This window comes from Eurytemora carolleeae, unplaced genomic scaffold (genome assembly GCF_000591075.1).
Source record: "Eurytemora carolleeae unplaced genomic scaffold, Eaff_2.0 scaffold130, whole genome shotgun sequence".
Taxonomy (NCBI): Eukaryota; Metazoa; Arthropoda; class Copepoda; order Calanoida; family Temoridae; genus Eurytemora; species Eurytemora carolleeae.
The window spans coordinates 2,284-16,262 of record NW_019397116.1 but is presented as its reverse complement, the minus strand read 5'-3'; the positions used below and the strand labels follow the sequence as shown (position 1 = coordinate 16,262).

At 30.4% G+C, this 13,979-nt stretch overlaps 2 protein-coding genes and 1 long non-coding RNA gene across 3 annotated transcripts in view; 2 read left to right on the top strand and 1 right to left on the bottom strand.

Annotated features, from left to right (window-relative positions):
- Positions 1–2,722: 2,722 nt before the first annotated feature.
- On the top strand, positions 2,723–4,872 carry LOC111712012 (uncharacterized). The gene is made up of 3 exons (XR_002767365.1): positions 2,723–2,826; positions 4,131–4,181; positions 4,812–4,872. It is a non-coding gene; the product is annotated as an uncharacterized LOC111712012 (long non-coding RNA).
- Positions 4,873–4,928: 56 nt separating this feature from the next.
- LOC111712011 (inositol phosphoceramide mannosyltransferase 3) lies at positions 4,929–11,340 on the top strand. Its single transcript, XM_023486519.1, has 10 exons — positions 4,929–5,004; positions 5,572–5,662; positions 6,314–6,390; positions 7,259–7,340; positions 7,792–7,838; positions 8,549–8,645; positions 8,862–8,915; positions 9,029–9,085; positions 9,979–10,059; positions 10,235–11,340. The coding sequence occupies exons 2-10, from the start codon at positions 5,576–5,578 to the stop codon at positions 10,262–10,264; spliced, it is 612 nt and encodes a 203-aa protein (XP_023342287.1). The 5' UTR covers positions 4,929–5,004; positions 5,572–5,575; the 3' UTR covers positions 10,265–11,340.
- A 454-nt stretch (positions 11,341–11,794) lies between these two features.
- LOC111712010 (rhomboid-related protein 2) overlaps positions 11,795–13,979 on the bottom strand; it is a gene marked incomplete at its 5' end in the record, with an annotated part of 3,813 nt that continues 1,628 nt past the window's right edge. Inside the window, 1 exon segment of the mRNA XM_023486518.1 lies at positions 11,795–12,931. Coding sequence (XP_023342286.1) covers positions 12,879–12,931 — 53 coding nt within the window.

Below are 13,979 nucleotides of genomic sequence, written 5' to 3'. Positions count from 1 at the left end.
CTATGGAACTCCGGGGCTGAGATCGCTGACAAACTGCTTTCTCTGCCGACAAGATAAATGCGTTCTCTAGATAAGAAAGAAGGCTCAATACCCTCTAAATTGCAACTCCTTTCTCCAACATCGGTCCTTGCACACTGAAGCCAGCGAGGGGGTATCTCTAGATAATAGAAAAGGTTCAATAACCTTGTCCCCCTAAACTGTTATTTATTGAAGACTGCAACATACCCAGAGTTCAATATCTTTTTGGACTAGATTGTTTGGCTTTATTCTTAGAGGAGGAAATATTTCCAATTGACCTCAAATTTGGCTATGAATTTAGTGTTGGACTTATTTATTTTTCTTTTAGGCAAACTGTTGGATGAGCTTCTACCTTACACTGAGCTACTATACAAAATTTAAATCATTGGAATTTGTAAAATCTTTATAAATGATGTTATTTGTTATCTTATTCTTAATTTTAAAATTAACGTTTTATAGCTAATGTAATTCTTTTTGTAAACAAAGTGTTTAACCACCAAAATTTAAGGATAATCATTTTTTGGTAATTTTTAAAAGAGACAATTTCTGACCATTTCTTTGAAACGTAATTTTCCAGCTTCTTTATCCAAATAAGAACTGGGAGTGAATGTATAGTAGTATCTTGTCTACGGACCAATAATGAAAAATACTTCTAAAGTCGATCTATCCATTTAAAATATAGTATTGTACTGTACTTTTCATAAGTTATGTACTAATTAATTAAATTTTTGTCTAGACTAAGTTATCTTGCAATACTTGTTTAATGGAAATGAATTGATTTAGAAAACCTCAATTAGAAATTTAACCTTGGAGGGGATTCAGACATGTCTTGATGTCAAAAAACGAACTTAAAGAAAGAAGAAATAGATCATCCTATAGATCTGCTCGGCAAAAGTAAGATCAGAAGAAATATTATTAATCCAAAATATTTCAAATAGTTGGAGAATTCAGAAAATTTGATTTAAAAAGAAACCAGAAATTTAAATTGTTTTATTTATTTATAGTAAATCATTTTAAAAGTTAAATAGAAACTATCTATAGGAGCCAACTAGACCTGAAATACATCAGTTCTAAATCTAGGACTGGATCAAAAGATTAGAGAAAAGAAATGGAAAAAACTAAGTAATGAAAAAAACATATTCATCTAATAATTAGGGAATAAATTTCCCTAATGAAATTCAAGCTCATTATCTTAAAACCTTTAGTTTTTAAAGTTTACAAATGTTTAAATAAGTTTTCTATTGTCGTAATTTAAAATGGGAGTTTCCGTCATACTATGCCTTTGTTCTATTATAAATCCGCGCCGCGAATAAAATTAGATATGAAAATGTTAAGAAATAAAATTAATTAGAACAGTACATCCTGTTCAGTAGATTTGTAGATTTTAACAAATAGGTTTTGCGGATTTCCAATTTTACAAAAAGAATATTGGAATTATTTCCATTTGCTAAAAATATAATAATATTCAAAAGATTAAACATATATATAACTGAGAAAACCATTCTTAATAAATATGATAATAATTTATCTACAATATTATATTAAATTTAAGTTAGATGATGAATCACTGAGCTTAGAATAAAAAGGATTATTATATAAACATTTGTAAACTTTGAAAAAATAGATTAATGAACTATATAAATCATACACACATTATAAAAAATAAATTAAAAACATCAATATTTATTTTTGATTCAAAACTAGATCACAATTCAGTTCTGCATGAAAAAATCAGAGAAATCTCTAGTAATAGAGTCTAGAATTGAGTTTCCCGACCCAAAGTTGATGACTTTAGACAGGGGAAAAATCAGTGGAAAAGTTATTTTTTTTCCTACTTTGGTTTTGGATATTTGTATGGAAATGTGGACATTCCCCTTTAACTTGTTTTACCCTTTCCATGAATTAGCTCATAATAAGATAATATTTAAAGTTTAATGATGCGCACTAAAAAACATTTGTTAAACATGTTAAACATATGTTAAAAATAAATTCCGCATGAACAATGGCTTTTAAACATTTTCATTGTCTACTCTTTGGTTTTTGTGAATATTAGAATTTGAAGAAAATGGCAAAGTGATTTGCAGTGTAAACAGACCAACTTCACTGAAAAAGTGATTGAATAAGTTACTAATAAAACTATTAGCTTTGTAACAGCATCAAATACACTTAATTATTACTTTAATATCGTCTTCATTTGCCACAGTTTTCTGGTTCTCACTGTAAAAGAGTGTAAATTGGAAAAGCATTTAGCATCTTTTTCTAAATTTAATAAAAATGAAACTTACGGAAGACTTTGTTCGACACTAATTTCAACGATAAACCCTTCTGTAAACAATCTCAATTGGGATCACAATCAAGAATGGCCAAAAAAATGTCTATCCATAGATTACTTGAATTTAAAGTAAAACATATCAGGTCTTCCATAATAGATAATATGCGTTATGTTAACTTTTAATTGTGGACAACTTTGATGGAATTTTGAAAAACATTAATTGAATCCAATAAAACATGAATTGATCAAAATACTAAAATTTTGATCAGAATTTTATTGTGACTAAAAATATAAAACCAAGCAGCCTGCAGTGAATTCACAGTTGGGTTGTCTTATTGTATCAATATATCAGCCTGGGTGCGACTGTCACAAATCATTTAATATCGACAATATCTTACTCATCGTTACTCAGATATAAGTTTAAAGATACATTGCGTATTTGTTTAAAATTCAGATATCAATGTTAAGAGAGAGTAGGAAAAATGGAATCGCGGTTTCTCTTTCTTTCCTCTACATTCTTTACTATGTTCTAACAGGTATACCATAAAGGGTTTGAGTAGACAGGTATACCTTGAAGGGCCAGAGTAGACAGGTATACCTTGAAGGTTCAGTGTAGAATGGTATACCTTGAAGGGTTAGAGTAGACAGGTATACCTTGAAGGGTCAGAGTAGACAGGTATACCATAAAGGGTTAGAGTAGACAGGTATACCTTGAAGGGTCAGAGTAGACAGGCATACCTTGAAGGTTCAGAGTAGAATGGTATACCTTGAAGGGTTATAGTAGACAGGTATACCATGAAGGGTTAGAGTAGACAGGTATACCATGAAGGGTCAGAGTAGACAGGTAAACCATGAAGGTTCAGAGTAGACAGGTATACCTTGAAGGGTCAGAGTAGACAGTAATACCTTGAAGGGTCAAAGTAGACAGGTATAATATGAAGGTTCAGAGTAGACAGGTATACCTTGAAGGGTCATAGTAGACAGGTATACCTTGAAGGGTCAGAGTAGACAGGTATATCTTGAAGGTTCATAGTAGACAGGTATACCATGAAGGGTCAGAGTAGACAGGTAAACCTTGAAGGGTCAGGAGTAGACAGGTATACGTTGAAGGGTCAGAGTAGACAGGTATACCTTGAAGGGTAAGAGTAGACAGGTATACCTTGAAGGGTCAGAGTAGACAGGTATACCATGAAGAGTCAGAGTAGACAGATATATCTTGAAGGTAGACAGGTATACTTTGAAGGTTCAGAGTAGACAGGTATACCTTGAAGGGTTAGAATAGACAGGTATACCTTGAAGGGTCAGATTAGACAGGTATACCTTGAAGGGTTAGAGTAGACAGGTATACCTTGAAGGGTCAGAGTAGACAGGTATACCTTGAAGGGTTAGAGTAGACAGGTATACCATGAAGGATCAGAGTAAACAGATATACCTTGAAGGGTTAGATTAGACAGGTATAGCTTGCAGAAGGGTCAGAGTAGACAGGTATAGCTTGAAGAAGGGTCAGATTAGACAGGGCTCGTTGACACTTTCAAATTAGTTCGTTAAATTAAAGATGTAAAATTTATATAAAAATTTAAAGATTAAAGACCGTTCCCTTTTCTATGACAAAGTCCTCTGAAATTGTTGATGTACCCGTTGGACTCGTCACTTGTTTGTCACAAAAAATTATCGAAATTTCCCGTAAGATGTTCTTTCATTATGCACTTTTTTTCATTCCTTTTTTTAAAAGGATTTTTTTGTAACATTGGTATACTTTTGTAATTTTTTTGAACAACAATCTTTTCCATGTAACATAAAAAGTTTGTTTCAACTTCCTCACGAAAATACGTATTTATAGAAGAAAGTTATATTGGCCGTGGGTCAGCTTATCATACTTGTAAAGTTTCAGGTAAATTAAAACATAATATAGTTACACTTTGATTAAAGGGACAATCAACATAATCTAGTTACACGTTGATTAAAGGGACAATCAACATAATCTAGTTACACGTTGATTAAAGGGACAATCAACATAATCTAGTTACACGTTGATTAAAGGGACAATCAACATAATATAGTCACACTTTGATTAAAGGGACAATCAACATCATCTAGTTACACGTTGATTAAAGGGACAATCAACATAATCTAGTTACACTTTGATTAAAGGGACAATCAACATAATATAGTAACACGTTGATTAAAGGGACAATCAACATAATCTAGTTACACGTTGATTAAAGGGACAATCAACATAATCTAGTTACACTTTTATTTAAGGGATTTGAGTTACTTTTTAATTAAAGGGATCTAGTGATGCAGCGTTACTGCCTTTATCATAAATCTAAGTTAAGACCATAAAATAGAATTGTAAAACACAATTTTTAATTAGTCTTCACTGGAGATTTCAGGGGGGGGAATGATCCCCCATAGCACCCCCCTGAACACACCTCTGAGATTAGTATTTGTATAAAATGAATACACATAATCTTTATTTATTTTGGATTGAACTTATTATTTTTTTGTTCTAAATTATTAGATTCTAGAGTTAATATGACGACGCTTAATATTTCACAAAAAGATCCACGCACAGCATTAAAATAATAATGATGATAAAAATGATGGTGATGATAATTTCATGAATAAAGATCTTAATTATAATAATGATTAAGGGGAATAGCTATAAATTTTGATATTGGTATTGAAACTGAGGATGATTACTGTGTGCCCAAGTAAGGAATTTTATTCTAATTTAACCTTTAAACTCCAGTTCTCCATTATATATAAAAAAAATAGGAAGAACAAACTATTTAATAGATGAATTGAAAATATTTGTCGGAAATTCGTTTAAATTTATATTTCAAAGGGATTTTATTAATCTAAAGCAATGCAAATTTGAAAACAGAACTGAAAAATTGAAAGCGCTAAAAAAAGGCAATTCGCCTAATTACTGCGCATACAATTTGACACAACAATTAATTATCACACCCCCCCCCCTTCACCCCCTCAAAAGATATTCCAATAAACCCTATACCTATGTAGTTGCAACCTAATGTTCTATACCTCTGATATTTCAAATTGAAAATTATGTTGGGTCAAAAAACCAAAATTTGTAATATCAAAGGTTCAAAGATCAGATTTAAGGATTATAAAATTTTAATGTGCGCCCTTGAAAATTTTGCTTTTAAGAAATTGTATGTTTTTAATGGGAGTGATTGGCTAAGTAAGGTAGTTGGTAGTTCAACCTAGCCAGCCACTCCCTTTACAGTTGGCATTCCCTGTATGCACTATTGCTTTAGAATTATGAATTTTATTTGGTTTGGAGAAATGGTTTCGATAAAGTACCAGGAAAATATTATAAGATGCGCGAACTTGAACCCAGATTATCAGGTATGATCTAAATTTTACGCTTATTAAAGAGCTATTGAGAAGAACAAAAATGTTTTAATTTTTAAAATTTTTTAATTGAACCGGATAAATTTGTTTTCTCATACTTGTGCGTTAAATCAAACTTATAGGGGACACGAGGTCACTAAGTCGTTCTAGTAATGTCACATAAATTTGGCCTTCTCACTCCTCGTGAGGTTTTTGAGATTTCCTGGCCAATTGATAATTGAAGTTTTTGAGATTTCCTGGCTAATAAATAATTGAAGTTTTTGAGATTTCCTGGCTAATTAATAATTGAAGTTCTTGAGATTTCCTGGCTAATAAATAATTGAAGTTTTTGAGATTTCCTGGCTAATAAATAATTGAAGTTCTTGAGATTTCCTGGCTAATTAATAATTGAAGTTTTTGAGATTTCCTGGCTAATAAATAATTGAAGTTTTTGAGATTTCCTGGCTAATTAATAATTGAAGTTTTTGAGATTTCCTTGCTAATTAATAATTGAAGTTTTTGCTAGTTCCAGCTGAACTTGTGCCATACATTTAAAGATTGTTGCCTCTCTTTAAACATTCTGATATTTCAAACATTTCAAAGCTGAAAAAAAAACATAAAAAATATTTTATTTTTTTTGTGAAAATAAATACCCTTGGTTTTCAGGTTCAGCTCTGGACAGAGATTATTACGGAAGAATTAAAATCTAACTTTTCTAATGTTCACTTAATTGATATCAATAAGTAAGCTAGGTGGCTTCTTTAAATTTGGGTGGATTTTTCCCAAATGATATTTTGCAATAAACTAAAAATTATAATCTCTATATATTTGCAACTTGATGTCGTAGATCTTTGATATTTCAAACTATAAATTCTGTTAGACCATAAAGCCTAAGTTTAAAACATTACAGGTTTACACAATCAGGTTTCAAAGAATTAAGGAGTAGAAAAACTCACTTCCTATTGCAGAAAATTGGAAAACGATATTTTACCTGAGCTGAAAACTTTTGAATTGAACATCTTTAATCCCAAATGCTAAATCTCTGTATCCGCTGTGGACACTTTTGATTTTCTCTGAAACCTCTCTTTTGGATATCCCTAGTTGGATTCCGACCAATGAAAGTTCTCTGATTGATCGTGGGCAAAACCTCACAATTTCTCGGCTTCTGATTGGTCGTTCCTTTCTACAATTAACACTCGGATTGGTTGCATTTCCTGGATATTACTGTAAGATTAAATTAATCTAAAGATCAATTAAAAAAGGATACCAAGCGTTGATCTCAATATCCAATTCTAACGTTTTTAGCTCTGATGAAAGATAATGACAAAAATTATCACCAATTCTCTCAAGAACACAAGGAAAAATCATGAAAAGTAATGAAAATCTTGAGAAAATTCACCCTTAAAAATTGTGCACAAATCAGTTTGTCGTGTATTGCACCTAAATTGTGTTCTACAGTAAAATTGTAATCTAAATTATCTAAAATTGTTAAATTAAATTTTTTCTTTTAATTATTGGTTTAATCTTTATTTTTATTACGAAGAGATGTCCATACTCCATATTTAATGGTAATTCAGACATCCTTTGGATATTTACATTTGCTGTTTTTAGGGAAATATCAGATTTTCAGACTTATGAATGGTTGTTAAATGAGACGAACAAAGGTTCAAAATCAGACATTTTACGATATGAGGTATCTATTTATCTTAGAAAAATTATGCTTGATATAAAGGCTTTTAGAGGGGCTTTTTGTACCACTGTATTTGAAATACTTTTAAAGCTATTTTGACGTTTATTGGACACTAAAATAAGAAAGATTTGGCTGGTTTGTTTGTATCCAATAAACGTGAAAACAGCTGAACCGATCGGGTTCAATTTTTTTGTGGCAACTCCAACGACCCCAGGGATAGTTAATGGATGGTTAAAAGTAAAAATTTGACCCATGGAAAAAATGTTGATTTAAAATTTTTTTAGAAATCGATCAATGTTTACAGAAAAAAACTGCTACATTTAGAGTTTTACAAGGAAGAAAAAAAGACCGCCTGAAAAGCAACGCTAAAATTGTTGTTAGATAGCGGGCCTAAAAGCCAAGTATATATAGATTACAAATGGTAAATTATCAAAGTTTCATTTGTGTTATTTAGATCATCTATAAAAGCGGGGGTGTTTACTTTGATACGGATACAATATGGTAATTAAGTAATAGTTTACTACATAGGGACTGTAAACGTTATTTCAAGCTACCCTCCGTGCAAAGATGACAATGTCGGATTTACAACGGTACCCTTTAAAGCTTTGTCAGATCAAATATGAATTAGATATCAATGTTTTTCTTACTTTAAACTGTTTATTTTCAATTGCAGGTTCTCTGCGAAAGTGACTTATGCCTTTGCACAGAGAGTAAATTAAAATTACATTTACACTCCCTTAAATCTAAGTTTTGTAACTATTTAATGTATTTAGAGGCCCTTGCATATTTAATGTATTTAGAGATCCTTGCATATTTAATGATTTATATTTATTTTAATATATCTATTTACTTTTTTTGCTTGTGTTGTATCTAAAATCTAAAATTGAAACGATAATTTGTGTGCTTAATGATTTACTTTTTGAACACATGTTCATAAGATTGATTAGTTCAATTTTCTGTAAAGCAAATATTTTTTTAATATTCAAGTAAACTAATATAAAAAAGATATGTCTTTCATTTTTCTGTAAAAATCGTAATCATTTAGTAGTTTTTTTTAAACAAAAAATAAACAAATAGATCCATTTTCAAAATTTTTTCAGTATTTTCGAAAAACATGTTGATTTTGAATAGAACTAAGGATGAATAGAAAAATATTAAAACAAATACAATTTATAAAAAACGAAATAAAACTTAAAAATATTTATTTTCAGTGTTGAACCTTTAAATGATTTACTGACGGCAAGCTTTGTAGTTCTATCCCCAACACCGTGGAATAATCTGTCCAATGGGGCACTAGGCTTTCCTAAAGTACGTCTAATCTAGATATAATGCATTTTATATTCACATTCGGAAACTTCAAAGGGTGATACCAAAGCGGCAACTTCTCAAATAAGGATTTTTCCTAATGTGCAATTTCCCAAAAGTTATTTTTAAAAATAAGTTCAAATACAGGCACACCAAAAGTTAGATTGTTTTTAAAATTTTACCTTAAAAATTACTGTATGAAATTATTGAAATTTTTAGGGATCCAGGTTTTTGAAATATGTTTTAGATGCCTTAATACTCAATATAAAAAAGGTTTGTTTTAGATTTAATTAATAAACAAAATTCTTATTAATGCTACAAAGAATGAGTGGTGTATGTGTTTTTGATGAATTTCAACCTAAAAACTATGTTTTTGCATCTTTCAGAATCCGAATGCTGTTGTGACCTCGAAAACCGGACCACCGTTTTTCACTGGTTGTTTTGTAAGTTTTTAAAGGGACTGATCCTTCAGATAGAATGATTAAAATATCCAATTAAATGTGTTTTCTCATAAAGGATGAATAAGAATTCTTCGTTCTTCCAGCTTAAAATTGATTATTTGTTATTGTTAACGCTTTCATTTTTTTCGAAAAACGATCGTTTCATTATGAAAACGACAACGAAAAATCGAAAACGACGACCCTTCGTTAACGATCGTTAACGACGACCCTTCGTTAACGATCGTTAACGAAGAGAGGAAACCGACCTGAAGGACATATGTACTTATCATTGAATAGTTTTTAAGAAAAATATCAAGAAGTTTTAGCTCCCCCACATTTTTTTTAACTTCATGTAAGACGACATTCAATAAAGTTGCATGTAATTTTTTTTCTCAAAAACGATCGTTTTTCTAAAAACAACAGTTTTTTAAATTTCGTCGTTTCGTTAACGATCGTTAACGATAACCCTTCCTTAAGGATTGTTAACGACGACCCTTCGTTAACGATCGTTAACATAATTGTCAATCATTTTTTTTTTTCAAAAACGATAATTTTTTAAAAAACAATCGTATAAAAAACGGTCGCAAATCGTTTTTAAAAAACGATCTTTTTAAATACGATCGTTATTCGTTTTCTAAAAGTTCAAAACGAGTTTAAAATACTTTGCCAGATAGAAATAGTCTATAGTTTTGTTGGGTCCCTTGAAGTTACGCTTTGAGTGCCTTTAAAGCTGAGCCATCATGATATATAGAACTAGCAAAAGTCTTCGGCGTTGCCCGTAAGATCTCAAACATTGTCCTGAATCTGCAGAAAACGACCCATTGCGCCGAAACATTTAATTAGAGGAATAACCTCTCCTTTTTTTGACTTTATAAATTTGTTTTTTATCATTTTAGACAAATTACAATGATTCGAATATTAACATGATATTCTACGAACATCTAATCATCAATACAAACAACAGTATTGTTTACCAGGTAATTTTTGTGTGTTTGCTTCAAGGGACTGTAAGAGAAATTTCATATTCATTGTCTCTTCTGTTAAGGTCCTAGCTTTGCAGTAGCTTTTAAAGACAAGTTACAAATAAAATATTTCAATTTTTATTCCTCTAACTAAGGTTTATAATGTACAGATAAATATTAAATTATTTAGACACTAGATGCTTCTTGGATGGGAAAATAAACAGTGCTCAGATGAAAGAACTGGTTTGCCTTTCAATGACAAAAGATTGAAGACAAGACAAAATGTTAATTTAATGATAACCTTAGAGTGGGAATAGTATACATGACAAGACTAGAAAAGTAGTTTAACTATCCATGTCTAGTTCAGTAACATTTCCTTCGCTGCAGTACAATATATCTCTTAATATCTCAAGTTTTACGACAAGGGTCCGGGGAGTGGATACATTACGTCAATTTACATTTCGTCAATTAATACAATTCGTCAACTGTAACAATGGCCTAAAATTTGGTCAACTTTCAAATTTGAAAGCTTGATACCCACTGTCCCAGCTTGAGTACCAACTTAACAAATCCGCTAACTTCGCAAAAACTCAAGATTTCAGTTAGTTCTCAGATTCAACATGGAAAACTGGACTCGGGCTAATTTAATCTTGTCCAGCAGGAAAAAGAACATTTTGGTAGATCATCAGAACTTTGAGTTTAAACGTGAGAGTGAAAATGGTGCCAGATACTACGTGATTATTGGGATGTACCGCAACTGCTATGGGTCAGGTCGCAGGAGTTTAAGAATGGAGGGCTTACAGATATCTCTCCAGAACAATACTCGAGCAAGGAGTTCATGTTTGGTCTTCAGAGGAGACTAAACTAATGTAACGGCTGTTATCTGTCAGTTTTATTTTTACAGTTTACCATATACAATTTCTAAATATATGTATAAATGTAGAAACCTTGTAAATCAAATTGACCAAATTTATATGTGTTTGTATTAGTAGACCAAATGTATTGGGATGAAATGTATCAGTTGACGTTTGGTAACAGTTGACCAAATGTAGTGATTGACCAAATGTAAGGTTTACCAAATGTAAAATTGACCAAATGTATGGTCCGGGGTATATATTTTCATTAATGATTTTTGGCACTCTTCACACACAAAAGCTTTATAACACATCATTCCAAAATCATACATGGATGATTTTATGAAATGTTTGTGTACTTGTCTAGCTTGAGGAATTAGTTACTTATAGATATAAAAAGCTTTTTTTAAAAAGCAGAAATAAAAATAAAAGTTAATTTTTATTTATTTGCATTTAAATTTTTTTTTTATCTTGAAATATCGTCATTTTTTTTTAATCCGGGTACCCATTAAACTTTTAGCCCCGTGCAATAATATAGAACTAAAATTGAGCATATTTAGCAATAGTTTCATAAAAAAACAGGATATGACAGAAAGATTCTGTTAAAAAATACATTCTTTTAAAATTCTTAGCTTATCAGCATGTACTACATTTTTATAATTCGCTCTGAATTAAAATATGTAAAATATAGTTTTGAATTAAGAACTTTGTTTACAATGGTTAAAACAAATTTCAAAAGTAAATTTTCCCAAATTCAGAGAATTCACATTTTCTGTGGACCAAAGTTTAATTAAAAAGAAATCTATTTCTTTGCAAAGACTTCTAATTATGTTAAATGTTAAATGTTAAAGTCTGTTTACAAGTTTTTGAAAAATAATTAAGTTTTAAAAGAAAAATTAGCAACAGTTGTTCAACATATATTTTTGTCAGACTATTTACATGCGTCAATTTACAACATATACATTTGACATGAATAATTAATATTTAAAAAGTTAGATTTTAAGGGACTGTGTGTGAAAATTAAAGCAATCGTATTTTTTATCGATCGAGATTCGAGAAACGATAACTTCGATTGTATATTCTGTTTTTACTAATTAATCTAATTTCAAGTTACATTTAATCCCTTTCTTTTCAACCTTTGTAAACCTTTGTAATTTAAAACTTTTAATTTTTGATCTGATCAAATTCATAGTTTTAGATCAAAGATCTCTGTCATCAGGTTGCAAAGAAATAAGGATTGATAAATAGTAATTAGTGATAAGCTCTTTATTCACAATGTACAAGTTCCAGTCGTTTCCATGCATAAAAGGGACTTAAAGCATATGTTCAAGTGTCCCCCCCCATGTAGATCTGAGGGAAATGCAGGTTTCACAAGACAGAATTTATGCAAAAATGACAATTATACAATAATTCCAATAACACAAAGACACAAATTGTGCAAAGACGGAATTTATGCAAAATTGATAATTGTTCAATAATTCCAATAACGCAATAACAACAATTGTGCAAGGACGGAATTTATGCAAAAAGACAATTGTACAATAATTCCAATGACGCAAAGATCAAAATTGTGTAAAGACGGAATTTATACTCAAATAATAATTCCAATAACGAAGAGATAACAATTGCAGTGCAAAGACGTAAGTTATGCAAAAATGACAATTGCACAATAATGCCAATAACGATAGACAAAATTGCACAAAGACGGAAATTATTCAAAGACGAAAACTATGCAAAGACAGAAATTGTACAAAGACGGAAATTATGCAAAGACGACATTTGCAATATTTCTCTTTACACTACTGAGCTGGGATCCTTTCATCCGCATTTTTTTCAAACATATGCCGTCTCCGACCGGGACCGTCTTAAGTACGATGAAACATGTCTCCTGTCGGCGCAAACAATTGGAAAGCATAGAAAATTTGATAATGTATTTCTTAAATACACTCGTTAATTTGGGAAGATTCGTGCGCGGTAGAATTAGTTTGTACTATCACTGTAAGCTGAAGCTGGATAATATCCATCCGGTGCCACTAAAAATTGATTTAAAAAAAAACTTCTCTAAAATAATATTATATAAGTTAGACTTTGAACTTCAACATTATTACATATTATTGATTTAAACTAAAGATCTTTTCCTGCAGTCGTTTTACAAGATGCATTGATCGCGCTATTTTCTAATTTTTATAAAATGTTTGAGGATTAATTTTTCAAAATAAAATTACTATAAATACGAAACATTTTTGGTCCTTTTGATTTTGATTTCAACCCCAAATAATGAGAATGTTACCTTAAAGACAATTTACNAACTGTGCAACTACTTTGCCTCATATATTCATTGGTCTATTTAAAGTTATATCTTGAGTCTAAAAGTCGACTTCCTATTCCAGAGTTTTTTGGTTATTACTGTAAAGAAAAAATAGATGGGTATTCAGTTGGATCTTTAAAGCATTTTCTTACGTGACTGCATAACTTATAAAAATTTTGTTCGATTTAAAAAAAAAAATTTTGTAAAAAAGTTAAGAAAATTTTGTTACCTGTCGTCTTTATCTTGTTGCATCATGTTTGCGACATCTATTCCAAGAATAGCCAACACCACTAATATCCTTTTTGCGAAATTTAATAGCCCTTTCAACGAAACGATGATATTTATTTTTTATTTATTTGAAGTCATCATAATTTTAACTCAATATTACTTATCCTTATTTTAAAATATCTTTTAATCCAAAATATGCTCTAAACTATTTTTTATAAAAGCATTTATTTAGGGTAAGCTGTGATCTCTGATAAAATAACAAAAAGAATAAAAAAATCTTTAAAAAATGTAAATGTACCCGAGTAACAAATAACTTAAACGGAATCTAAACGTATATACGTACAGGGTGTCCCACGAAACATGACATTTAATAAATAGTTAATTTTAGTTAAACAAATCTTTTGCTTAAATATATTTTACTTTGAAATCAATTTTAATATAACTTGACTCCCATATAATATTTTCATTGATCTATGGTATCAAACAACTGAACTAATAATGGAAAAAGACTCTCTAAACTATTTATTAACTGTCATGTTTCGTGG

What these genes read in the sequence shown, in the direction of transcription:
- LOC111712011 (XM_023486519.1), top strand. Translation starts at nt 5,576, where the DNA reads ATGAATTTTATTTGGTTTGGAGAAATGGTTTCGATAAAGTACCAGGAA. An exon ending in ACTTGAACCCAGATTATCAG is followed by an intron (nt 5,663 to 6,313) that starts GTATGATCTAAA and finishes CTTGGTTTTCAG; the next exon opens with GTTCAGCTCTGGACAGAGAT. An exon ending in CAGACATTTTACGATATGAG is followed by an intron (nt 7,341 to 7,791) that starts GTATCTATTTAT and finishes TGTGTTATTTAG; the next exon opens with ATCATCTATAAAAGCGGGGG.